General features: G+C 40.3%; 2 protein-coding genes across 2 annotated transcripts in view; one reads left to right on the forward strand and one right to left on the reverse strand.

The window, feature by feature from the left end:
• The window catches only part of ubald1a (UBA-like domain containing 1a), a 28,998-nt gene extending 12,971 nt beyond the window's left edge, over positions 1 to 16,027 (reverse strand). The window contains exons 1-2 of the mRNA XM_054764083.1: positions 15,754 to 16,027; positions 15,331 to 15,390 (exon numbers count right to left, since the gene is read on the reverse strand). Coding sequence (XP_054620058.1) covers positions 15,331 to 15,390; positions 15,754 to 15,861 — 168 coding nt within the window. The 5' untranslated portion in view covers positions 15,862 to 16,027. The remainder of the gene's footprint in view (positions 1 to 15,330; positions 15,391 to 15,753) is intronic.
• A 3,809-nt stretch (positions 16,028 to 19,836) lies between these two features.
• On the forward strand, positions 19,837 to 25,513 carry foxj1b (forkhead box J1b). The gene is made up of 3 exons (XM_054767907.1): positions 19,837 to 20,088; positions 20,229 to 20,887; positions 23,494 to 25,513. Exons 2-3 carry the CDS (start codon positions 20,294 to 20,296, stop codon positions 24,367 to 24,369), a joined length of 1,470 nt encoding a protein of 489 aa, XP_054623882.1. The 5' UTR covers positions 19,837 to 20,088; positions 20,229 to 20,293; the 3' UTR covers positions 24,370 to 25,513.
• Positions 25,514 to 26,959: the final 1,446 nt, after the last annotated feature.

A 26,959-nucleotide genomic window follows, 5' to 3' on the forward strand; every position in this document is an offset into this window, starting at 1 on the left:
CGTCTTATGGGGTCGTTGTACATTCAGGGCAGTCTTACAGTATGTTCATGCCAATACGGCAATATACAAATTAGGCTTTATTTTTCTAAATGACAGAAGATAGTGCTTTAGATGCCCATCATTACTTGCAATGGGAAGGTTAGTGAATATGATCCAAGTTACAATGACGCAAAAACATTTATTTAAGTTTAGAGAGGTTTTACACATGGAAAAGACCAGAGGAATAAACAACGAGGGGGAGTTTGTGTTCAACACAGAGCCAACAGAGAGGCGTTACCATGGGGACGGTTGTTATGAAGAAAGAGCACAGATCGCCTGTTGACAGGATGGAGCTCTGTGGCTGCAATGGGCCGTCCCCATCCGTTCCTTCTCACGAGTGTTTGCTAAAGCCTGGCATGAAGGAACGCGTGCCTGACGGTCAGCAGCCGCCCCTAAACATGCTGGGCCCCCGAACTGCGGCGAACCTCTACACACCTAAACACGCCTCTGTTTGTGGACATGCAAGCGTGTGTGTTTGTGTGCAAACAGATGATATGTTGTTATTTCTAGTCTCACCAACCACATTCCTCAGAAAATCTAAGTGTGTATGTGCAAAGCTGAAATGGAGAAGTGGGGTTCTCTTGCTTTGGCATACTAGCGTGTAGGTTCCACTTACATAATGTTATATACTTTGATGCTACACCACATGACAATCCCATACACTGCTTTTCACCTGCTTGCACAAGGGTATACGATTATATTTTGCAATACATGAACTGCAATCAGGGCCGCACAGTGGTCTAGTGGTTAGCATGTTGGCCAACAGTCATAGCCTGGAGATCGGGAAGACCACAATTATCTTTATGTTGACATTTGAATATGAAGAGAGGTTTAGAATAAAGGTATAGGAGGTATAGAATAAAAAGATGGCATTATTGTTTTATCTCACAACTTTCTCTTGAGCCTGTGGATTGCTGTTCTTAGTTTACACATTGTATGACAGTATTTGGAACAAAACACGGGCAACAAATTGCTCTCCCTGTGCACATCCACAACACATGCACACTTTAAATGCGTAATACTGTATTACTTTCCTGTTTCTCCTTCAGCAAAGTTGATGAAATGACCTCATCACTGGGCAAGGTAAACGAGGCACACACCCATTATCCAACTTGTCCAATAAGGCTGCTAAACAGTCAACTTCCTTGCGGGAATGGGAGTAGTAGAACGGGGAGGTATGGGGAGCAAACACACAAAAACCAGCATCAGATCTGGACCGAGTTCACGTGTCAAACAAGTTATGAAAAGTTTATACATTTCTTTTCATACCATGGTTGTTTTTGCTTGGAAGTAGGATGAAACATCATTGGCTATGCATGACAATGAGAACATTTTACTTATCTTTCCCCCACTGACAACACACTCCAAATCAATTGCACGGCTATTGATCTCTGATTCTTGATAAACCAAAGCGTCTTGGCTGGATAGAAAACTGCTGCACAAACTGTACAGTATGCGATGCTGCCTGCTAAAAATGATTGTGTTCATATGGTGAACACGTGGCGTTCATGTTCTACTATAATTCAGGAGGCATACACATCATGCTGAGATTACTTCAAAAAATATTCTACTAGAGATTACAAAGTAATCTTGACAGTGCTCATATGTTTGCAGATATAATATATAAAATCTGGAAATTAGAATCATGTTGTGTTAATAAATTGTTGTTTCCCTACCATTACATTAAGCGTGCATGCCCCACACTCTTCAAAAAGGTCCATTTTCTATATACCTCCACATCACAACAGAAGTGACTTAGATACCTTTCAGAATGAAAAATACATTGTCCTTTAGTAACAAACTAGCATTATTTATGTAATTTATGCATCAACATGATATTTGTGTTATAATTTCTCATTTGCTGTCTGTATCTCACAGGCTGTAGCCATGGCAATTAGAGGGCATGTGTTTATTTTTACTTTGTGGATTATTTTGATTAGTGTTCTTTAGGTTGCTTTCTATTATGGACGATGGTGGTTAGGTTAGTGAGCGTAACTGTCCAGGAGTGATAGCAATACAGTCGTCCCTCGAAATATCGCGGTTTGATAATCGCCCCCTCGCTATATCACTGTTTTGTGGTAGATTATGGTCTATTATACATATTAACATATTGAAATGCAAGCAATATTTTGTGTTCTGGTCACTAGACGGCAGTAATGACAACACATTGAGACATTACTGTACATTACATTACCTTACCTTAACACTGCATAAAGTCATAAAGCCAGCCATGGCATATCAGACACGACAGAGTGAAAAAAGTTCATCCAACTTGTGTGGAAGTGGTAAGTTTTTGGCTTAAGTTTAGAAAAAATGCATTCGAGGCTAACTGGTAAATTTGCTAGTTGGCAAGTTGGCGGCCGTCTCGAGTCCCTGCAGCATAAGAGTTGCAATGTTGGGTAAACAATGAATAATAGGAGTGTAGAGGTGACTGTCGGGGTTTTATTTCATGTCTACAGGGCTTTCTTTTTTCTTTTTTTTTTTTTTACACTTGTATGAAAAGAATGGTGACATTTCCTTTAAAAACTTAGTAACAATCCCTGTAAAATAAACCCAGATTTAGTGGTTGAATGGTAGTCTGTCGAAGTGAACATATTTCAGTTGATTATGAAGTAGGTCAAGAATACAAAAGACTGTCATTTTGCTCCACGAGCATTGGTACACAAAGTACATAATAGACGCTTGATGTTAGTGAGTGAGGGAAAAATCCACAGTCTTTGTGTGTGGGGGGAAGGTGGCTTAGTTTTGAACAATTCCAGGATGTCAAAAATAGATATTTCTTTCTCAAAGTAAATGACAGAGGCCAACAGGTGCTACTGAATGTTTGAGTCAACTCAAGTGACAATCCCCTTCACTCCTTCCACCTCAGCCAGCTTTAGCAGCTCAAACCCCTCTCATACAAACATCACACACACACACACACACACACACACACACACACACACACACACACACACACACACACGCGCAGTTAATCATTAGCTAGTCTACCTTGTGTTTTTGTGTGCTTTTGCCAATGTACAGGGAAACACCATAAGGAAGCGAGAACAAGCAGGCAATAGGAAGAACTGACTAAATTGAGCAATTGTCGCACTCTGCAGTACACATTACAATGACTAGCATACTAACAATAGATGACGTGGCCCACTCATAGCTAGAAAAAGAGTTTGGCTTGGTAAGACTGGCAACGGTAACTGGGGTAAAGGTCATGAACGAGGGAGAGCAGCTGCAATGAAAACACTCAGGTTCAGATTGACAACGGAAGAAATATTTGTCTGTACCTGGGCAGGCTAGTCTTATTATCAATATCCGTATTATTGTATTTTGATTCCCAGAAAATGAAAGGCACATTGCGTACTATACTATGGGTTGTGAATGTGACGAAAGCAGGAAAAGGGTGAACTAAGCCTGTGAAGGTGACAGCACAGGAATAGTAGGATTAGATTTCTGCGAGCCAACGTTGAAAAGTCAAGCTGTGTGTTGCTGCAAACCTAAGAGCTTGTTCACATGGGAACGTTTTCAAGTCGAATTCTATCGTTTCAGCCTTTTACCCACACGGCAATACTGTTCTGGGTGTCCTGAAACAGTATTTTTTTAAAACGGCCTCCAGGGTGGGCAATCTGGAAAAGCGGAAGACAATGGACCTTGAGGACATGTGTTTTCTTCTTTTAGAGTTTTGGTGTGACACGTGATGTCTGTGTGTCTGTTTACAGCACCAATGTAGGTGTGCCTTATGTATTACAGTGGACCCTCGTGGCATCGCGGTTCAAAAATCACTCCCTCACTATCACTGCTTTTCAAAAATTAATCAAATTCAATTTTCTCTGTTTTGTGGTTGTCTATGGCCTGTTTAGTCAAAAATTATTGAAAGACAAGTTATTGGTCACTAGGCGTCAGTATTTATTGATGAGACATGACATTAGTTTACATTATCTTAACACTGCATGGAATGGACGCAGAGTCTGACATGACATAGTGTCTCCTTTTCCGTGTGAAAGTGACACGTTTTGGGCTTTTCAAACCTGTTTGAAACCCTTTAAGTTTAGAATAAATTGGAGGCTAACTAGTAAGCTTGGTAGCTTGTACAAACCACTATAATAATACAAACATTTAACTTGGTTTAAGTGCTTAAAGCTTGTTTATTTAACCAAATAAATTGAAATAAATTGAAAAATACCTCCAGAAGAGTGTGGATTTTCTAGACTCAGAAGCATCTCTTTAAAGTTGAATAAAAACTTAAATAGCTTCCTGAAATGTTTCCACAGTAAATAAAGTCACATTTATATGTACGTTTAGAGCAGGCAAGCTGATGTTATGCTAAAAGCTAGTCAGCCTTCATCTTAGTGTACTTCCCTGCAACAAAACAAGACTGAATTGAATTTCTTTCTCTCTCTCTCTCTCACAATCACACACACACAGGCTTCTACAATCACAGACTGTTTCCACATTGTTATTACCAACAGCATTGTTCAAGTGATTCACAGACATATCTTTCATGTCCCATTATTGTAGTAGTCATGAGCTGTAGAGCTTTTCATGTGACTTTCTCGCAAACACACTATTCTCCACATTGCATACATTCTCTCAATTGCTAATTTGTAGTCTGCTGAGCTTTTAGACCAGGAGTGTCAAACTCATTTTCACTTGGGGCCACATCGACATATTGGCTGTTCTCAAGGGGCCAGATGTAACTTACAAATAAAACTAAATGCAATGGAATGTAATGTAAAATAAACGTAACAACTCCTTAATGTTAAATAACTCTAAATGTATTACTTATTCAAGTGACAAACATTACAGTTGCATAGAAAAAAAATCTTTACTTGTTGCTGTGTTATAACATAAATCATTTGAATTTGTCATGAAACCCACACTACTCCATCAACCAATGATCAAACTATCCAAGTGAATTAAGAAAAATAACATAAAACACAAGTTATGACATTAACTTTGTTCAAAATGTTTTTGTCACAGTTAAAATGGGCTTAAATACTGTAGAATCAACAATTGTGAGCTGCTAACAACATGTATGACAGATGGGAGCATTTTACCAAAAAAAAGGCTGCACAGTCTGATGGTTTGACTACAATAATTTATCTGCATACAAACAAAAAACCTGCAAATACTAAATAATTGCAACAGCAGCTACATATAAATAATATGTAATCAACTAAAAATGACAAAATAAAAGTTGACTCAGTTTACAACTATATTGGTCAAGTTTTATGTTAGTAACCTAACCTAAATATATATTTATGATATTTTTTAAAGTCTGTAATAGGTCGGGACACACCTGCTCATAGACCTTCAGCATGCACTGCTTCAAAAAACGCTCCCTCTGAAAAACACTTGGAAGCGCGGGCAATTTCTTCAGCCACAATAAAGCTAGCTTCCATTGCCGCATTGTTTTTGGCTGTGGATTTCGTGACCACACTCTGCTGCAACCACAGTTTGCCTTTTAATTCTTGGGCAATTAGTTGCATTGCTTGAAGGCTAGCTTTGGCGTACTTAGCTCCGTGTTTAGTGTCAAAATGCCGACGCAAATTGTACTCTTTAACAACCGACATCGCATTGTAACACAAAAGACATACTGGTCTTTCTCCTTGAAGCACAAACAAGCACATGCCTTCCCATCTTTCTTGAAACGATCTTCCATATCAACTTTTCTCTCCCTGGATCATGGGATCATTATTTGTCAATTCAACTCGTTGGCATTGATGTGGAGACACTGCCGTTTAGTGGCCGTGAGCCGTCACTTCGTATTGTAGTCGTATTGTAGTTTTTGATCAAAGCAAGGTTTTGACCTATTTTATTGCTCTCGGCCACATAAAATGACATGGCGGGCCACATTTGGCCCTCGTGCCTTGAGTTTGACACCTGTGTTTTAGACAGAGCCAGACCGGCAAACTAATGTTATAGTAAGCTAGCTAACCAGCCTCCACCTTGGCGTGCTTCCCTCCAATAAAAGAAGTGAATTGTGTTTTTTACACGTGCTCTCTCACGCACATGCTTTAACTATCGCGGACTATTTTGACTGTTGAAATTATGAGCTGCCTTCTTTCAAGTAATTCACAGACATGTCGGGAGGTACTACAAGCTAGCAGAGCAGGCGCTAATGTTTACTCCACTCTTATGTTATTCTGCTGCTCACTGTAATGTTAGTAGTCGTTATGGGATGTAGAGCACTGGGATGTTTTATTGCAATTTCAAGCGTGTTTTCTGCATTTACCTTGACATGTGTGTTTGTTGACACTTCTCCACACGAGAAAACTTTCCTCTCTGCCGTGTGTGTGTGTGCGTGTGTATGTGCGCGCATGTGGACAGTGTCCACTTCAGATTAGCTCTGCCACTAATGCATGCTGTGGCTTGCTCAACCAATCAGATGGTGCCATGGGTGGAGCAATGCTGGAGACAGCAGTGGAAGGAGAGAGAGAGAGAGAGAGAGACGCAGCTGCATCTGAGCATACAAAAATATTAAATTTATTAATATTGCATCCTACTTCGCGGAAATTCACTTAATATCTGCCTGGTTTGGAACCAATTAACTGTGATAAACAAGGGACGACTGTACATTGTTTTTAGCCAGTAATACATTCCCGTGTGTATGTGACTTTGTGTGGACTTGACTTTTTTCAACCTGCCAAAAAAAAAAACCCAGGAGGGTTCCTGTGTAGATGGGCCCCAAGACAACAAGCCATACAGACACAATGTGGCAGCACACTTTTGCTGCAATCCCTTAGTTTTGAAGCCATTTGCTTGCCTCACCACAGCGTGTACTTAAGGACTCCAGGAATGAGTTTGTAACCCACAGTCGTCCCACTAACATGTGTGTGTGTGTGTGTTTAAAAGTCTTTGTGTGAGTGGTTAGGGTTCTGGGAAGCGGCCCTCCAGAAAACGTGCAGGGAAACATGCTGGAACAAGCAAAGCGCAGGCCTAACATTTTCAGATGTGGTCTGACATGGGTGTACAACACTTGTACATACTACCTCACCCTTGGTATTATCATGTGTATATAAAAATTCCCATATCAAATTGGATCACATAAAATTACAGTAAATATGAAGCGTTTTGCCTCACGCTGAGCTACGTCTGCAGCAATGTCTACCCACAAAGCACGCCTTAGCATGCTCAGGCCAAATACCTGGCATTGGCATGCCATTAGTCTAGTTAGCCAGACGTGTTGGCCCAAACAACCTCCTTTATTCTCTCTCCTTGGTGGACAACATAACACCCACCATCTCTAATCCATTCTGTCTCTCACACACAGTGACGACAGATGGAAGCTGGTTGAGACAGACAGAGAAATGAGAGCAGACAGTCGATGCGATCGAGTCATGATTTATGAATGACATATTACATCTGTAAACCTCCATTTGGGTACAGCACTAACTCCACATGTCCATGATGGAAATCTTTACTGCAATAAAAAGGTTGTGATTGGTACACTGTGACACAAGGGCAGCAATTATGGCAGCTACACAAACCATAACAACACTTGAAACATGCCTGCTTCTTCACTGTACACAGACAATAGAAACCGCACGTTGACCTTCATAAAAACGAGCTGAATTCACATAGTGCGTGATGGTAGTGATAACCAGCAATTACAGCCCAATAAAGTCAGGGTCGTTGACAACACTGTTTGTTCCTGACATTTAATCACACAAACTGGATGGGATTCTCATCAGTACATTATCTAACAAGATATCACCAATGTTTATTTTATATTGAGCAGATTTCTCCATATAAAAGAGGCTGCAGTATTATTCATTACTTTGAACGAAGGTGACACTCGTCTTAACTGGTCTGACCCATTGAAAACAGTTAACTTTTTGAACACCCAACTCCTGACTTTATTGCCAGGAAACCACATGAGCACTCACCACATTTTCTTCAATGGCCATAACTGTGATGGGAATTAAAGCAGGCTTTTGTCACCGAGTTGGTTTGTCTCTCGGGTGAGTCACATGATTGGTTGGGGTCACATGTTCCCAGACAGCTGTGGAAGTTATACAGCTGCATGACTTCCTTATTTCTGGTCACAAGAAGAGTCGTACTGGATTCATTGAGACAGTACATGGAGAGCAAGTCATCATGGAAACACTGATGACAGTGTGACGGTGCTAGGCCTGTATGATAACAAATTTAGCTGTATGATAATTGTCCTACAAATTGTCGATAATCGATATTATTGACATTTTTTGAGACCATTTTTTCATTAATTATATATCAAAATGAGAGTACATCGAATCAAAGGCAATAAACTTTAATTTGTCAAGAATATTTACCATTGCAAATTGCAATTGCACTTAAATAAAAGTCACAACAACAACTCAAAACAATAAAACAAATACACCCTGTCTCTGTTAAGAAAAAAAAAACTCCAATAAAAACCACACACACACACACACACACCGTTATGTAGTGTTAAACTAATATAGGTCATATTTGAGGTGGACCACATATCTGTGTTGGCGGAATAAAATGCATTGTTTCTGATGTCCTTCAACAGGTCTTCTTTTACTTGGTTATACAGTTTAAGAATTGCTGTTTGTGACATGTACAAGTACGTTCTCCCAGGCAATTTGTACTGTCTGTCAAACATTTCCCAAAATGTTGGCTTTTCAACCATACTGAAAGGTTGCATTGCTTTTGCAATGTAGCGAGCGACACTGTCTGTGAGCACGCACCATTTTGCGCTGTTTTATAATTACTTTGCCGATCAAACGCCTCAGTTAGCATTGCTTGTCGGGACGAAGGCTCTGCTGCAGCTCCACACTGGGGCTGTTGCATTCGGCTTGGAAACCATGTCTTTTGTGCCTTCATTCATATTAGTCTGTGTATCCACTCACTCGTAGCCCCACCTCCATGTACTGGGGACAAAGAGGCTGAGGAGGAGGGTTCAGTCTCTCCGTTCATTAATTTTCTATGCCGCTTGTCTTCACTAGGGTTGTGTCTGTTTTCCTCGTCGCCCGCCTCCAAACAGGCAGGAAGAGCGTTCACTCTGTGCATTGGTTTCAGCACTTTGGCGCGTTTGTTCCATAGAAAAATGGCATGAACGGAGCGAAAACTTTTGTCGGTCATGCAGTCTTTGTCTATGTGGGTGGAGGCGGGGCCAGTAGCATACACACAGAGTACAGAGGCGTGTCACGTACTAGAAATTAAATTAGTAGATTGCAATATATTGTCATATATTTTTTCATTGCACTTTTCTTACTAGTAATGTTAAAATCTCGTCTTGGCTCGTTCTCGTGGACCGAATCTCGTGTATCTTGTCTCGTGAACAGTGTCTTGTGAGACCCCTAGCTGTGTGGGCTTCTCAACAAGGAATAAATCTGATACTAATTCTAATAGTATCTAGTTAAGAGTCTTCTACAGCTGTAATGTGGGTTCAGTAAAGGCTTTGTGGGTGTCTTTAGCGTATTTAATATTTACAGTATGGACCGCACCATTAGTCCTTCATGGACACTGGTGCATGTGACAAAAGTCCACTCCGATGATATATGCAATAGAACTCTGATTTTCAACTGAATAGTCTGCATGTCTTAATCAGACTTTTAAAAAGCCAAACATGATGGAATTAAGGTAGCGGCATGTGTTTTAACAAGCTGGTTTTAACCAATTCAATGCAACACATTATTTCAATCCACGTAAACGTGCTGAGTAATAATGCTGCATGATTACATGTTTCACACCCTTAGAGCCATAGCTACATAATTCATTTCTACGGGTTGGTTGGTTTTTTGTGTCCATGCTGTAACAAAGGGAAGAGGAGTGTTGCGTTCTCACAGAAAAGGGCTGAAGGTGTGAGTATGTTTCATCTTGTGAGTGCATTGTGGGAGCCAAATAAACTAGGATGACAGAATGAGCCAAGTATAAAATGTCTATCAATGTACATTGATGTTAGCTTATGATCCCAAAAAAAGAGATAACAGCCCCGCATGTGGGTTTATGGAAAGTGACACACTGTGCTACAAAAAATAAACATTCTTGACAGCAAGTCTGTGCAGTGATGGCAGCTCTTTCCGCATGCCCAAACATACAGTCTCTTGGATGAGGGATTGTTAGGAAAAAGGAAATGATGGCAGGAGATTTAGTGAGCTAGATCCTACCAGCATTCACGGTGCTACTTGTGCTGGTGTGTGTGCCAGCTAACCTTAGATGACTTTTTGAAATGTAATACAAAGTGCAGGGCTCTGACAGACCAGGCACAAAGGCTGCACTAGTAAAGCAGAGTGTGAACATGACACTACCTTTTGGAACAACCCACACCAGACGTGCTCGGTTGCCTTGGTTGCCATGGTTCTAAAAATGTATTTCAAACAGCAAATCCATTGAAGCCAAACAGAGCCGAATAGATCCTCTCCAAATCCAGTCTCATTGAAAGGTAATAATTCCACGCACATCACACTGGCTAATAATAAAGAAAAACAGCAACTTATTAATTACCATGACAACCTTCAGCTATTAACTTTCACTATCCACTCTGATAAGGACTGATCACATTGCCCGATAATTAACATAAATATGCAATTGTGAAATCTGACATAGTATCCATTTTACCAATCTTTTCGCTGACTTAGCCGGTGCTTCAGGTTGCTGCCTCGACATGTTTAGTTCAGGAGGGGGCTGGTTCGTATTTGTGAGGACATGCTGCTATGAATGAGCTGTCCGCTGGGGAAATACACACAAACACAAACGCCCCTTCTCCTCACGATGATAGCATTTAATTCACACTGTCGATTTCATTGAAAAGATTTTTGATTCCGCAGATTGCATTTTTATTTGCCAATTCCACAATTCTGTCCGCAATTCCATTAAAAAGAAGATTATAGGGCCCTGAATAAACCCAATGAAACAAAAACTCAAACACCCCTAAATCGTTCACCTCTTGTTTTAAAGCTAATGTGTTCACCGACTCGGGATTTTTTCAACCAAAATATGTAAAAACACCACCAACAGCCAGCATATGTTACCAATAGCGGATTAAGACAACTGATTTAACAAGTAAATGTCTATTTATCACAATTACAAGTTAAAACTTCACAACAGACATCTTTGAGAATGAAAGAATTTAAAACGGATGCTATAGTGTTTGCTATATTCCTGTTGAACCGGTGAGTGAAATCATTCACGTTTCCAAACACTTGTTTTGGAACATTAACCTTCTGCTTTTGTTGGGTGTGTTGCGTTTATTAGTGGGGCGTAGCTTACATGGGCTGACCAGGGAGGAATAGAATGTAACTCTCCCTCTAAAACAGCTGCAATGTAGTAGCTTAAACCCTTGCACCTTAGTTTAGGGTATGGCAAGTGTATTTAAACTCTAAATGATGACTCCCGATATTGTGACTGTGTAGTCCATTATTGCTGGCCTAGAATAAACTGTTCGCACTAGCAACCATTTACACTAATGTAATTTAACAGCCACAATGTAATTTGACAAAAATGTGGCGAAAAACCCACCCAGGCACACACACTTATGCACAGGGATTCAAACCCAGAACCACTGGCTATGAGCCTGATGTGCCAAGCACATGTAGGGCCCTAAGATTTCAGATTGGCAGATGGAATCACAGAAAAAAAAAAAATCCAGAAAAACGGACTCTACTGTTAAACTTGGAATCTCACTGAAATTGACATAATGTGAATGAAATGCTGTCATCGTGAGGAGACGGAACGAATGGTGTGGGGACATGCAATGCTATAACTATTCATGTAGGCGATTTTTGGTTATCAAGAAAACCATGGAAGTTGCTAGACATCAACTCTAAATTAAACTCTTGTGAGCTATATTTGTTATCATATCATCAAACAAATGTACCTTTAGTTGTACCAGGCATTAAAATAGATCAATAAACTGAAGAAACAAGGGTGGTGTAATCATTTTTTCCATGACTGTATTCAAGTTCTTCAACCTTGCTACGAAATACCATCACGCCCTCACTTCAGCCAGAAAGTTACAGTATACCAGCACTTTATGAAAAATCTCCAAGTGATGTCGTCAACGAGCTATCACGTGTGTCCGCTATTTCACTTATGACAGATGGTTGGACTTCCTGTGCAACAGAGAGCTATTTAACTGTAACTGTCCATTACATTTTGCCACAATGTTTAAACAATCGTTTAACTACAACAGTTTATTTTCTTATTATTCTTCTATTTTAAAAAACTAAGTCTCATTTATTTGAAATATCACCCAAACAGGTCGCTTTTATTTATTTAAAATAAGTTCTGTTTGCATTTTTTTTTAAATATTTCAATATTTTTTTCAGTAATATTACGCCATAGTCAACCACAAAACAGCGACAATTTATTCATTAATTTTTTAAATGAAACTCAACAGAGAGAGGGAGAGATATTCGTGTACTTCTCTTTTTTAATCAATAATGGTGTGATCATGTGCTGTAGTGTTTTTACAAGCAATGGAAACACTGAACAGTAACATTAGCACAGATATCTTGTCCACCAGTATTACAGACCGCTAATGTCACTGTCATTCACTTTGTTATAAACCAGTTTCCATTAAAATAATTTTGAAGCTCTTCATTATAGGGGTAACTGCTAGGTAGTGTTACTTTACTATCACCTACATTGTCTTGAAATGAAGACAATTAAAATCCAGAGCACTGCAGTGATGTGGATTTAATCTGCATAGCAGTGAACACTGTGGCCCGAATAAGCGTCACAAAGGCTGGACACGCCGTCCTACTGTGCTACAGTTGTGAGTCTCTCACACTCAAACACACACACACACGCCTGTGCAAGCTCAGAATACATGAATGTACAGCACACAGGGAGAGAAGCGTGCATGCTGGCGTAAGCCAAAAAAAGGAACATGAATTTGTGATTACGCAACAACACGCCTCTAAACATAACACCGCACATATATTGTGTCGGTGTTGTGGTGTCTGCAGCAATGAATGGAAGAATACAGCACTGGGTTAAACTGGACTATGATGGTGAACGGGATCCTGTCATTGTTCATATTATAAAACAAACCAAACTGGCAATGAAAATCTTAATTAAACCCAAACACCACAATCGCCCCCTGTGATTGTGAGACACAAAGCATTTGGTCAACAATCGAGAGAGTGTGTGCATTAAACAGGGACTTCACACTGAGGTGTGAAAAACTGAGAAACCGAACTATTTCGTCAAGCCGACTAGTTTAGGGTATGGAAACTTACTCACTGCCATGTTTTTGACTTGAATGATTATTTAGGTTTTCTATTCATTTCTATGTAATAAGTCCCCCGTCAACTGTTCTTCCAGGACCTCCCATGAAGAATGGGAGAAAGACCATTGCAAGTTTCTTTAATGCAGAACAAGACAACGAGGAGTCTTAATAATAATAAAAACAATTAAGGTTTTCAATGATTACAATTTTGAATCGTGATTAATCATCCTTTGCAACTATGTCTGAAATATAGTTTCCTGTAATTTTATTAACAAAGATAAATGACAAGACATGACTATTTCGTAGCTAGAGTATAGGAAAAGGGTTATGACTTTCTAAATAATATTTTTACTATTAGAGCCCTCTAGACATGAAATAACACCCCTATTGTCACCTTTACACTCATATTACCCAATATAGTAGATATGTTTCAATAAATGTCTTCTGGACGTGTAGACAGGAAGTGACGTTGGGGATTCAGAGTTGACTTTCAGCTGGAGTACGGTCACAACAGTACCCCGTGTTACTAATATGATGACTATTAGAATTATTATTATTGTTAATATTGTGCCTGTTGTGAGAAAAATGATTGCAAAATAATAAAAGCCGACTTCCTGTTCGCTCACACCGTCCTGCATCTTGTTGTTATGCTACTGCAATGACGCAGTGAACATTCACACAGGAGCTGCTGTCAGCCACAGCTCCCGCCAGTCACCGGAACTCTCCGCTCTGCTAACCATGCTAACACTCAGCAACTCTACAATAGGTAACTGATGTTGTCACTTCCAAGGCCCCGCCTCTTAAAGGTGCACGCAAAGTCAAAGATATCACACTACATATCCATCCATCCATCCATTTTCGATGCCGCTTCTCCTCATTAGGGTCGTGGGGGCATGCTGGAGCCTAACCCAGCTGACTTCGAGTGATCGCAGGACACATTTTTCTTGTTTGTTTATTTTCACCACACATAAGCACACAATAAAAGATGCTCTTGTGATGTTCAAAGTGTCTGTGAATGCACCTCGCGGTAGTATGCTGAGAATGACAATGTTTTGTTCCGAGGATGAATGAAGAGAGGTGTTTGCGAGTTGGAGATACATATATACAGTACATATACATAGACTACTGTTGAAGTGTTAAGGTCAGAATAAAGTTCTAAAAGAGTGTCTGTGGGGACGCGACATTGTGCCTCCATCTGCCATTCTAAACAAATGTGTGGCTTGCCATGATGCGCATGTATCTTCTGTTGTTGTTGCTTAATTTATTGGTATTAATGTTTCTTCTGTTCTTATTCTTTTTCTTGTGTTTTTCTTTCTTTCTTTTTTGGGGGGGGAGAATGAACAGAACAAGAATTTCATTGCATAGCAGAACTACCTGTTTTACTGTGCATATGACAATAAAACTCTTGAAGTCTTGAAGCATGCGTTAATTACCCTAAAAATGTTACGGCATCTAATGAGATAAATTAGTTGCCACAGTTAAAGCGTTTTTTTGCGGCCCAAATACAAAACAAGGGGATTCCTTTTAAACGAACGCACATGATGCTGAACACGGTGTGTGGAAAAAATTGTCCCAGTGAATTGTGATCTCAATTCTTAGCAAGAAAATCGTGGTTGACATTTCTTTTCTCTGCAATCCCGCAGCCCTAGTTTATATAGCTGTAATACCTTCCACTTTACCCCACAATGTCTACCGCTGAAGGTTGCTGTTGTGTCATATGAGGGGGGAGCAACGGCCATATGAATACATGTGCAGTATTGCGAGAACAGTGTTCCTCTTCCAGGAAACACCATTCATGTTTTCCATTCTTCAACCAAAACTACTTTCCTCGTTGAAAATGTTATACTCAGTTGCTTCTAAAGACACACAGCCCTCTGTGACAAGTGTGTCTGGCTGTCTGTGTTATAGTATTTATGGAAGCTCACAACATGGCCGCCATGTGCTTTGTTATTGTTAGTAACACGCCACCTCTCCTCAGCCTATAAGGAATCTTACTCGTCCTTCCTACAACATATAGCAGCGCTGGATCCTTAAAAATACATAATTTTACAACAATTGTGAAAATTGTATTAAAAATTGTTTATTATTTTCACCCCTTCTTTCCCAGCACTCACCATTTGATGATGATGGCCATATGGGATATTTGTTTCTTGGAAAAAGGCACTGAGGGCAGTCTAAAATGAAACAAACACAAGTTAAACGACATTTAGAGGAGTACGCACGTTTCGCAACAGGACAGGAATATGGCGAAACATGCGTTTTACTAACATTCTATTAATTGTAACTGTGGTCATCGCCCTTGCGTAATTGTATTCGCAGGACATATAAACACTGCTGCCATGTGTCGGATTACATTTAATCTAGAGTACAGTCTAATTGGATATACTGAAACTGCTTTAGCTCACATAATGCATGCAAAGTTTAAATAGGGTGTCGCGGTGTATACAGGGGCTAGCAGGCTAAAGCTAGCTAACGGTGGACAAACATAAACAGTAGCAGCATGGCTGACGACTGCATTTTCTCCCCCTCTGTTTTACCTCGAACTGCCAGTGTGCCGCCTGCAGTAGCTGCTTCGCTTGGTCCGCCGCACAACCCGCCGTCAGGACGAACTGGTTAATCATGACTTGATGTTTAAGTTCATCCATTTTCGACGAAGCCCGTGTCCTAATCGCGGCGGCTGACCTTCAAGCAGACTTTCGACCGTTTTCCTCTTTCTTCACTCGAGTTGTATTCCGTTTTCCCTTCCCCTCACTCGTCCACCATTACAGCCGGCTGGGCAAACACAAATATTTACTGTAGGAGCGGTGGAGGGAGGAACCCTGTATGATTGACAGGAGGTTGTAGCCAATCAAATAAAACCACTGCTGGTAGGGAATTGTAGGCCTAAACTGGAGCGTCTCGGATTAAGTAGTCTAACACCGGCTGGTTTTGACTCCAACAACAAAAGATAGACAGCAAAAGTACTCCACGAATGAACTTTATTTAACATGCCTCACAATATGTGATCAAATACCCAAAGTGGATCTAAATTCTCACGCCCCGGCGCTCAGTGGGGGTTTGTTTTGGACTACGAATCCCATGAGCACCCGCTTTGTTTGGAAGGTTTACGAAGGCTGACTTTTTTTGTGAATGACGGCAGCTCTCGACCAATCCCAGTGCTCGCTATTGCACTCGCTTGCCAAATATGGTAAACAAATCTGCCATCGCCAATTGCCTTCGCTCGGAGTTAATTTAGGGAAATGCGTGCGCAAAACTGCGTTTTATGGTGTCCTTGACAAATTAACTTTTGTGTATGCCTCTCTTAAGTGCACAATGCACCACCTCCCCGCACCTCCATTGTCTCAGCATGTCAAAACTATTACTGTTACTTGAAATTGTCATTAAGTGAGACAAGCAAATAATATATTTTTTAAAACATCTATATTAGATTACAAGTTTTTTTTTTTTTTTACTGTAATACGGTATAAATCAAACAAATGGAACAGCAGGACGGGGTAACATAACGATGCATTGGGATTACGTAATTCCTGCAATACTACTTCCTTTGTTCAACGGCAGATGTGCAAAATGTGTGTACTCAACAAAGATTGCAGACTGCGATGAATGAGTAAAAACGTTTGTGCACAAATTGTAGAAAAAACAATCCAAGCTATCAGTACAACGCAACGGATTATAGGTTGCCTGAAAATGTAAACATTATTTCATCAATGGCACGTTTCAGAAGACAAGAGTGAAACGACGACCCTTGGCGGTCAAATAAAGAATTAGAAATTACATTATTCAAATAACCTAATATCACTATATACTGTACTACACACTCCTGCATACAAAATTGGCGCGAGTATTTAAATAGTCATAATTAGTTGCATTTATGTTTAACATGATCGAAAATGACATGTCAGCCATTGCTTCCTACCAAAATGAGTTAATAAGTTGTGTCACTATGTGATTACTGGGAAGAATGAAGAATATTACATTGCTTTAGGCCAATATATAATTGGATAATGTAACAAGATGCCATCTTTAGTTAGTCAGCATGTTGGTATTCACCCAGAAATGAAGCAGCGGCCTTCACCCATAGGTAGTGTTGACATCCAATATGCTTCTTCTTCTGAGGATTTTTGCTCTAAATGAAGGCCATTTGCAAGAGGAGTTTTGTCAAGGGCCCCTCTTCAGCACCTTCATCCAACCCATTGCATGTAGATGCGGTGTGGCCTGTACTGTATGCACAGTTCCCGGTAAAAGACAGTGGGAAGCCGAGCAACAATAAGAGCAGCTGTTCAAACATTTGCAAGTCCTTTGTTATATGGGGACCTGAACAAACCCAGAAACACTGCTAAAATCAAGCTTCCTTGACGGGATGCGACAGCTGGGTTGACATATATGCACATTCTTTGAGTGTCAATGCGTGGACATCTACCATGCAGCTATTCAATGCAAGTCAGCATTGACACTCCAAATAATCACCAGATGTGACCTTAAAAGCGGCAGAAGATTCCATATAAAATCGTATTTTTGAATCGACGTCCTCTACAGACTTAAAAAAAATCACCTTCAGCCTGAATAAAAAAACTGAACTAGATAAGTGCTTCTGATCGGTAAAGGCACGGCTTTCATACTGCATGATCTGATTGGACCATACAATACGTGGTGTTTGGAATGTAATGAGGCACACGTTCACTAGGAGGCAGTGTATCCTCGGTTTTCATAAAAACACACGGCTCAACCAGGCTAGAATAGAAAACTATACAGTAGATGTTACACAGACATGCTAAACTGTAGGGTTTGCACCAGGAAACAGAAAAAAATGCATCCAACAGTTAATTAATATATAGAAACACATATCAAAATACATATTACAATAAATTCAGGCATAAAATGGTGCAGTATGGATATTATGATGACATAGACCGTAACTGATGTGTTATATGATGTAAATAGAATATATCGGTGTCCAAAGTATTGTTTAAAAAGAAATCTACAATGTGCTGCGAGCCAAAAATGGCATCCAGGTCATACATTGTACACCCCTGATCAACAGTGGCCCGAATTAAAGACAAAACGTAACACATTTGTACAGTACCCCACAAAAGTGCATGAGTAGACCCCTCACATTTCTGCAAATATTCTTTTTTTTCATGGGACAACACTGAAGAAATGACACTTTGATACAATGTAAAGTAGTCAGCGCACAACTTGTATGACAGTGTAAACTGAGTGTCCCCTCAAAATAACTCTACACACCCATTAATGTCTAAACTGCAGGCAACAAAAGTGAGTACACCACTAAGTGAAAATGTTTTTCGACAGCAGGGCTGTGCAAAATGTTTCCAACGAGGGCCACACAGTGAAAAATGAAAGGATGCAATGGCCACCTCGATATTTTGTAACGCGACACATGTAGATAGGCTAAGATATTTCAAGAAAAAAACCTGCATCTCAGCTTTGTGATATACTGTAGGTGAAAAAGCGCATATGACTATGAACTACTGTAAGACCTTGCGCTTTTGGCCCATTTTTACTGTTTTCACTGTCCAGATATTCCAACATTCTTCTCGTAAATGTTGTTCTCATAATAGTATGACTTTATTCTGATAATATTTTGACTTTATTCCAGTATTATAATTTTTTCCCAACCTAATTTTCCAGAAATTGCAGCTTTATTTTGTTTCTCATTATACTTAATAAAGATAACATATTTTTAACATTTAAACTAAAATGACATTTTTCCTCGTGTGAATTTATTCTTATAAAATTTCAACTTTTTTCTCTTAATATGTTAAAATTACAGCTCTTTTTTTTTCCATTTCTGCTGTTATTTTTTATTTATTTATTGTCCAACTATTACCTGTGACCCTAGTGAGGATAAGCGGCATAGAAGATGGATGGATGTCCAACTATTGCAACTTTCTTCATGTAAATTTTCTTCTTGTAATCTTATTCCCATAACATTATAACTTTCTCTAACCTAATTTCCTTTATTTTCTTTGTGTTTGATTCTCAAATTGCGACTTTAATACATTTTTTCTTTAATATTCCAACTTTATGCTATTAAAATGACGTAATTTTTCCTCCTAATATTATTTTATCTGATAAAATTACGACTTTTTCTTTTTATACTACAACTTTTTTGTCTTAAGATTTTGACTTTATTCTTGTCAAATTACTGCTGATTGTTGTTGAGGTTTTTTTGTGTGTGATTATTTTTTTATGTGCTGCGGGCTCATAAAAACTTCGGACATCCCTGTCCGATAGTATCTGCCACTTTTGTCAAAAAGACAAACAAGAAACACTAAAAAAACACTATTAGGTGTGAAGAAAAAGGTCGCCTGCAATGCACTCAACTAACTAAAAACTCTAAAATCCACCTGGTATTTGCCAGTTAGGAATTGTTGTGTTGTTTTGCAGGTGTCAAAGTATCTTATAGCGGGACGTGTGGCGCGCAGCAGGCTGAGGGCGCACCTCAGAGGTCAAATTTCAGTGGGTCTAAAAGCAGGGAGGTGAATTAGAAATCGAGTGATTTGGAGAGAAAGAGAGAAAGGCCTAGCAGCCAATCAGAGCTCCTTCCAGTCATTGAAAGGGATGGGGGGCAGCCCTACTGGCTCTGCTCGTCTTATTGAACTTCCTCGTCACCATCTCACGTCTTGACTGCACAGAAGCTACGCAACATCAACTAAAACCTCACCTGAGCCGATATGGATGTGATCTAAGATTTTTCTTTATATTCTGCTTTCTATATGATCAACTGGAGAGTCCAAATCAAACCAAACCACTTGTTGCGTGCAGACCTGATGCGCCATTGGAGTCCTTGAAGAAGCAGGACGCGCTTCAACAGGTGCACTGCATCCTTTGCACAAAAAAAAACCCTAAAGGTAACATATTACACGTTACTTCGTCTGTTTTAACACGACTCTATATGCAAATGCGTGGTTTAAAACACGTTTTACGCACCACTTTTGTTGTTGGGTGTAAGGTTTGCAAATTAATTGTGCTTTATTTCACTTTTCCCAAGATAAGACACAACTTTAAATGACAATCTGCTGATTATTCGGCCCAGACCGAGCGCACACAACCAGGATGCCGGTTCTGACAAGCCCGGAGATTGCTAATAAGTTCAAGGAGAAGTGGCTGACGGCGTACCCGGACGATCAGGTCATCTCATCTGACTCTGCCCCTCTCGACGACAGCCTCACAAGCCTCCACTGGCTTCAGAATTTCTCCATCGTGAGCGCGCAGCCCGAGCCACCCAACGGGGCCGCAGCGCAGGGCTACCTCTCCTCATCCTCCCATCAGCACCTCTGTCTCAAACGCTTCCCCACCAGAGGTGGTACGGAGTCCCCCTCCAGTCCCCCAGCAGGAGACACCGCCTCCACCGGGATGCCTCTTTACCTCGGCAGCCCGGTCACCTCCGGGAGCGACTCCACTTTGACGCCACGCTTCTCCAATTATGCGCATCTCGGAAGCAGCTACCCTCCTATTCCGATCCAAGCCAGTCCCCCTGTGGAGGTCGACTACAAGACCAACCCGAAAGTGAAACCACCGTATTCCTACGCCTCTCTCATCTGCATGGCCATGCAGGCCAGCAAGCAGCCCAAAGTGACTTTATCCACCATTTACAACTGGATCACCGACAATTTCTGCTACTACAGACATGCGGAGCCCAGCTGGCAGGTAACTCAGACCAGATAACCTTCCTTCTATATTATTGATGAGTCAGATAAATGACTGTGTCAGCGAGGGAAGAGTAATTGACTCGTGCGTCACCAACAGACACCCCATCCCCGTAGAAGGGTGTGAGGGAAAAAAAGTATTATCGAAGACCAAGAGCACATATTTTTCTTTCTTCCACATTTTCCTCCCTCCATATGGGTTTAGCGTCAGGGGTGGAGAAAGCACTTGTGTGCTAATGAGGGCTCCTGAGAGAGATATCAGCAAAGCACAGCTGACTGTGCTTGAAACGCTTCCTTGTAAGCCTCATTAAGTGCATTTGCTTCCCTACACAAACACACAACTGAATATTTGTCGTATTACCTTTCCGCTGATTTTTGGATGATACATTTCAAGATACACTGACCATTACATTTCAAAATACTGTACACCGGTAAAGTCATTTTGACAGTTTTATTTTAATTTTACTGTTAAGTACAGTACATGTGTCTTGTGTAATCTATACTGCAGTGAAAATGAGTCCCCAATTGATGAATTAATTTTTGTTTTTATTGTTAACGAATGGGAGAATCTTGATTGTGAACAGAACACAACATATACGTGATGTACAGCAGCTCACCTAATAGTCGGTCTTGTTCTTCTTACAACACTGACTCAACAGCACCTCTGCTGGTTGCAGCCAAGTACTGCACTTCATTCTGCCCTTGAATTTATTTCGGAGTTTGACCAAAATTTTCAGCAACAACCCACCCATAAAAGTCACACAAAACATTTGAAGTGTAAAGAGATGAACGCTATAAAGTGAAGATGTTTACTATAAGCCGGAGAAAGTCCTTAGACATTTCCATTAACAAAGAAAACAATTTATTTTAATGACATGGGAGAAAGTCTCTCTGAATGTTCTGAACTCCTGTTTGAAAGCCAGCGCTGTATTGTGCAGCATGTTTCCAAAATTGCCTGTGCTGACGTCATGTTGTTGCTCTTTAGCGCCTCTGGTGGCTGCTGCACTCCATTTTGCCTGAATTGCTTCCCCTAATTTTGAGTGGAATTTTCCAACTTCACTTTAGTTGGCTCAACAGCGCCTCTGCTGGTTGCAGCCAAGCAGTGCACTTTTTTTTTTGCCTCTACGACTAGCACTACTACAATATACGTACTATTATGAGTTACGCCTCCTTTCTTTTTAAACTTGTGCGACAGTTGAGAACGTTAAAAATGAGTTGCCTTACACCTTGTTAAAGTTGTGTTGTTTTTCTTTTACTGTTGACTGAATAAATTAGTTTTAGGGGTCTACTCACACAAGGCCACTCAAGCTTGGGCGCCATCGCTTTCGTGCTGCAATTTTCCTGACTTTGTGGATTACTATTCCCTTAATTCGAGGCATTCAGATTGTTATTGTGCAAGGTGGCGGCCGTGATTAACAGCAATTGCATAAATAAAATTAAGAATTTGCTAGGAGCAAGTTCACAGTATTAGTCGTCCCTCGCTACATTGCGGTTAGAACATCACGCCCTCACTCTACTGCGTTTTTTTTTTTTTTAATAATTAATGATCACTCTTTCATGGTTAAATATGGTCTATTATTAGTGAAAAAAATGCCTACTTAATCAAATTGTATGCATTCATGGCCTAAATTAAGTATTTTCAAGCTATCAATCAAAATGGCTAAACGAATGAAAATACAAATATAAGGTATTAAAAAGACGTGATATGAAGTGTAACACAGTATCTGGGACTTAATGTGCGTGCCTTTAACAAGCGGGGCCTGGGAAGTGTTGTGTGTGACGTCAGCTTGTAGTGTTGTTAGCTGAGTGCTAGCGGCACTGCAGGTTCCAGTGTAGAGAGTGACCGACAGCAGCTCCTGTGTGAATGTTCACTGCATGTGTTCTCAGCTTGTTAATAAAGCGATTGCAGCGCATACGGAGTTTCTTCTTAACCGCAAACAGCGGCAAAAGATAAGTATTCTACACTGGTATCTCGGTGTCAGTAATGTTACATTGACGAGACAATAACCACCAGGAAGTACGCTGTTAATGCTAACATGTGAGTCATCTTATTTATGTCTAAAATGGCTTAATTTCTACTCTTATGTCTACTATATTGGATAATACAAGTGTAAAGGTGACTATAGGGGTGTTATTTCATGTCTACAGGGCTCTTATAATGTTAAAAAAAACATATTTTAAAAGTTATAAACAGGTTTTCTATGCTTTAACAACTGTGATGGAAAATTTCCGTTAGCACCGGTGGAGAGAAGTAAACTCCTCAATGACAAATGCAAAAAAAAAATGAATTAATTTGAATCATACTTTGTGGAAATTCACTTATCGTGGTAGGGTCTGGAACCAATTAACAGCGATAGACGAGGGGTGACTGTGCAGTCATTCTGATATGTGCCCACCAATAGCAATCAAAGGAGGGGGAGTGTGCCAAACTTGAGCATGGAGTACTTAGACGTGCTGGACTTTAGGTGTGAAGTGGGCCCAAGCATGGTACTCCTACACTTCATACCTTTACCTGTACAGCAAAGTTTTTGACCTTTGAACAGTTATTTCTCCAAAAAAATGTCCCAAAAGGTATTGTTGCTGAAATATTTCTTCTCGTCCTCACAGAACTCAATTCGCCACAACCTGTCACTCAACAAGTGTTTCAAGAAGGTCCCCAGACAAAAAGATGAGCCGGGCAAAGGAGGCTTCTGGCAGATTGATCCCCAGTATGCTGACATGTTTGTCAATGGCATCTTTAAACGGAGGAGAATGTCGGCAAACAGCTACAACAGCAACAGCGGCGCTCAAAGACAGAACAAATTGGTTCCAAGTTACCACAGCACCCACAATGGCTGCCCGTACCAGCGTGGCAAGGATGTAGGCGGGAAAAGGAAGCAGCTGGGCACAAAGAACAACAGCAAGACAACAAGGGTGACCGAGTCCCCTCTTCTGGCAACGGACGCCAATAAAGCAGACATCCTGAGAGGAGATTTTGACCTGACATCCATTTTTGATGACGTCCTGAGTGGGAATTGTAGCACCTTCGAGGATTTGGACATCAACACGGCACTGAGCTCACTAGGCTGCGAGATGGAGGTTACCATGCAAGGGAGGCAGCACTCAGCCGGGCTGGGGAGCTGGTGCGGAGGAGGGGAACTCACGGGACAGAGTCAGCACCTGAACCATCCCCAGTCCTCCTACGGCTACCTGGACGTGAGTGCCACCTCAGCCGTCAATGTGGTGGACCTGCACGTGCAGGCGCAGCACCCTCGACAGCTGGAAGGACAAGATCAGCTCCTGCAGGGTGAAAATCACCTGCATAATTTCGAAGAGGCTTCCTCGCTGTTCCAGGAGCAGCCAGAGGAGGTGGTGCTGCAGCCCTGGGAAGAGATCAAGGAGGCAGTGCAGTCCATTCCGCTGACTCTGGATCAGAGCTTTGGCCTCTGTGAGAGCTTCTTTATGGAGATGCAGCCATGGGAACGGGTCGAGGCCTATCTGTGATCTTTGACACCGAACCTCTTGACTCCTAATTGCATCTGCATCCAATGAAAGTCTGATTTCCAGCCCACCTTGAAGGGATCACCCGCCAACACCCCCTTTTCTCATTTGTCTTTTGATTCAAATACCCGAATGCCAGACGTGATGACTTTACTCAGCAATTACACATGCCCTAAATATAGACTATAAAAACACGTTTAACACTTTCTCCTGGTCTTTCCGAGGGTGTTCTTGAGGACACGGACATCTAACTTGTTTAAAAATACTGAAAAATCAGGCTGAAAAGTCTGGATGTTTTCTGAGGCCTTCAGGTGCCCCAACCTGGAATGGAATGAACTGCAGTTTTTTTTTTTTTTGTGGACTATGTGACCAACCTGGCAGATAAACCGAAACACCCTGGACTCTAAAAGCATTCTCTACGACCGAGCACTGTCATGGTGGACCTTAAAGTGAGAAGAGACACTGGATTCTATTTTGCTACATTAGCATTCAAGTTTTTTTTGTTCTTTTTTACTAACAGTGCAGTCAAACATCTTAAATGTCATCTCAAATGTCTATGCTGTGTGTGATGATGAAAGATGCAAATAACTTCAAATAACATTTATAGTCCTAAATTAGCAATCGAGTCATTGACGGCTTTGCTATGACATAACCTATTTACTACAGTATGTAACGTAAAGCAGGAACAGATGCCATTCTTCAATAACCGGAGGCGCAGACTTGAAATGGATCGCAAACATTATGCACTTTGATAGACTTGACAGATAATATTCCTTTTTTTAAAAAAATTTTCACGGTATTTAGGTTTATTGATCATAACGCAGTTCTAATTTCTTTTCTCTTGTAATAATTTATCTGGCTAAAAAAAATGTTTTCTTTGGTTGGATATCTTTTTGTGGATTTATACTTACATATGGGAATTTCTGTGATTATATTTTGCCAAATTCTATAAATATGCAGGTCATTGGTCTTTCTATGTTGATTAATTGCATTTACGACTTGACGAAATCTTAAATTACACCATTTTTAAAATATGTATGAGCTGGAAAGGGGCACATCCTCAACTCAGAAAGGCCACATTAAACTAATGTATCATACGGATTGATTCTATTACTCTTTAATCTTGCATTGTTATTTCCTTTGTACTTTTTTAAAGAGCTGTTTAAACATGCAACCATGCTTTGATGCAATACATGGTGTCGATTAAACAATGAATGATAACGCAACTGTGTGTCTTTCACTTGCCGTAAGTATGACAGTTAAAGATAACGCGCAACATGCTGTGCTGCACGGGTCAGTCGTACAATTCAGGGCCATTTCAGCATTGTATCTTTGCAAGAATTGGATCTGAATGAGGGTTTAGTGAACAAGAAAAATATTTTGGTCGAGCTCAGGAGATTGATTTTGAATAATTTTGACCAAATGTGTGGCATGCAACGTATGTCCAGCCTGTTGCGGGCCATTTTCATCTTAAGTGGTCCTAATGCATAGTGTGCACGCCTTTACATTTGTGAAGACCTAAAAATGTCCCTTAGTCTCAAGTCAAGAAAAGACTAGCGAAACCACTGATTTCGTTTTCAATCCAATACAAAAATTCGATTTTTTTAAATTCATGTGAACATTTTTATTCTCACATTCTTTCCCATCAGTATACCTCTCATATTACAATTCCAAATGTCCAAAAAGAGCAGGAAAAAGCAGAGCTTATTCAATCCTAAAAAGTCAGGCTGGTATCGGAGATACTGATCCGATACTGATACGTCGTGCCTCGTGTGGTAAATTTTAAAAAGTTGTGTATTTGATATCATAGCATAAAGAATAAACATTTAATTAATAACGGAATATGAATTCAAATAAAATGTTTAAACAAATTAATTTAAATAATCCAATTCATATTTAAGTTATTTTAAACCCTGACGTTTCTTGAGGTAGCAGTGTGATTTACAATATAGCAAGGCTAATACAACAGAAAAAATCGGAAAAAATCCTAAAATATGTGAAAATGGTATTTTAGACAAGTAAAACAATAAAAGCGCTGCAATTATTAACTCAATCAATGCCAGCCATTTTTCAAAACGGAACATTTTACACGATTCTGACTGATCTTTCAAGGCACACAGAATATTGTGTTTGAAGGCTATGTAAACATGGAACCTACCAAAAGAAAGATTAGACTCCCGTCTTTCACCAAAAAAAAAAGTTTCTACCTTTTTTGGTTCTTTAGTAATCAGCAGTAGAACATAGCTAAGTTTCAGGAAAACATCAGTTGCCGACAAGAAAAGGGAGAAAACAAGCTTTGTGAAAAGATGCATTTTAAGCATAACCTTCACTGACACAAATATTTTTTGCTTTTGTGACAGCTCAACTACAGTTTGTGTGCATGTGTTTGTGCGTGCATTACAATTGCCCTACAATGCTCATGTGGTAGGCAATTTAACAGCCGCCTTCATGCAAGGGCTTCCTCTTCCTGTCATGCGTTTCTCCTTCCTCTCATGATGCACTTCTGCCACCAAGTGGTCGTTTTTATGGCATTAAAATTGCTCTCAAGCCTAATGCATTGGTGAGGAGTTGCATCAGCACCTCCTTTAGCCTC

Source organism: Dunckerocampus dactyliophorus, chromosome 2 (genome assembly GCF_027744805.1).
Source record: "Dunckerocampus dactyliophorus isolate RoL2022-P2 chromosome 2, RoL_Ddac_1.1, whole genome shotgun sequence".
NCBI classification, from domain to species: Eukaryota; Metazoa; Chordata; class Actinopteri; order Syngnathiformes; family Syngnathidae; genus Dunckerocampus; species Dunckerocampus dactyliophorus.

Coding starts and splice junctions, on each gene's coding strand:
- foxj1b (XM_054767907.1), top strand. CDS start 20,294: ATGCCGGTTCTGACAAGCCCGGAGATTGCTAATAAGTTCAAGGAGAAG. Junction 20,888..23,493: donor ATGCGGAGCCCAGCTGGCAG/GTAACTCAGACC, acceptor TCGTCCTCACAG/AACTCAATTCGCCACAACCT.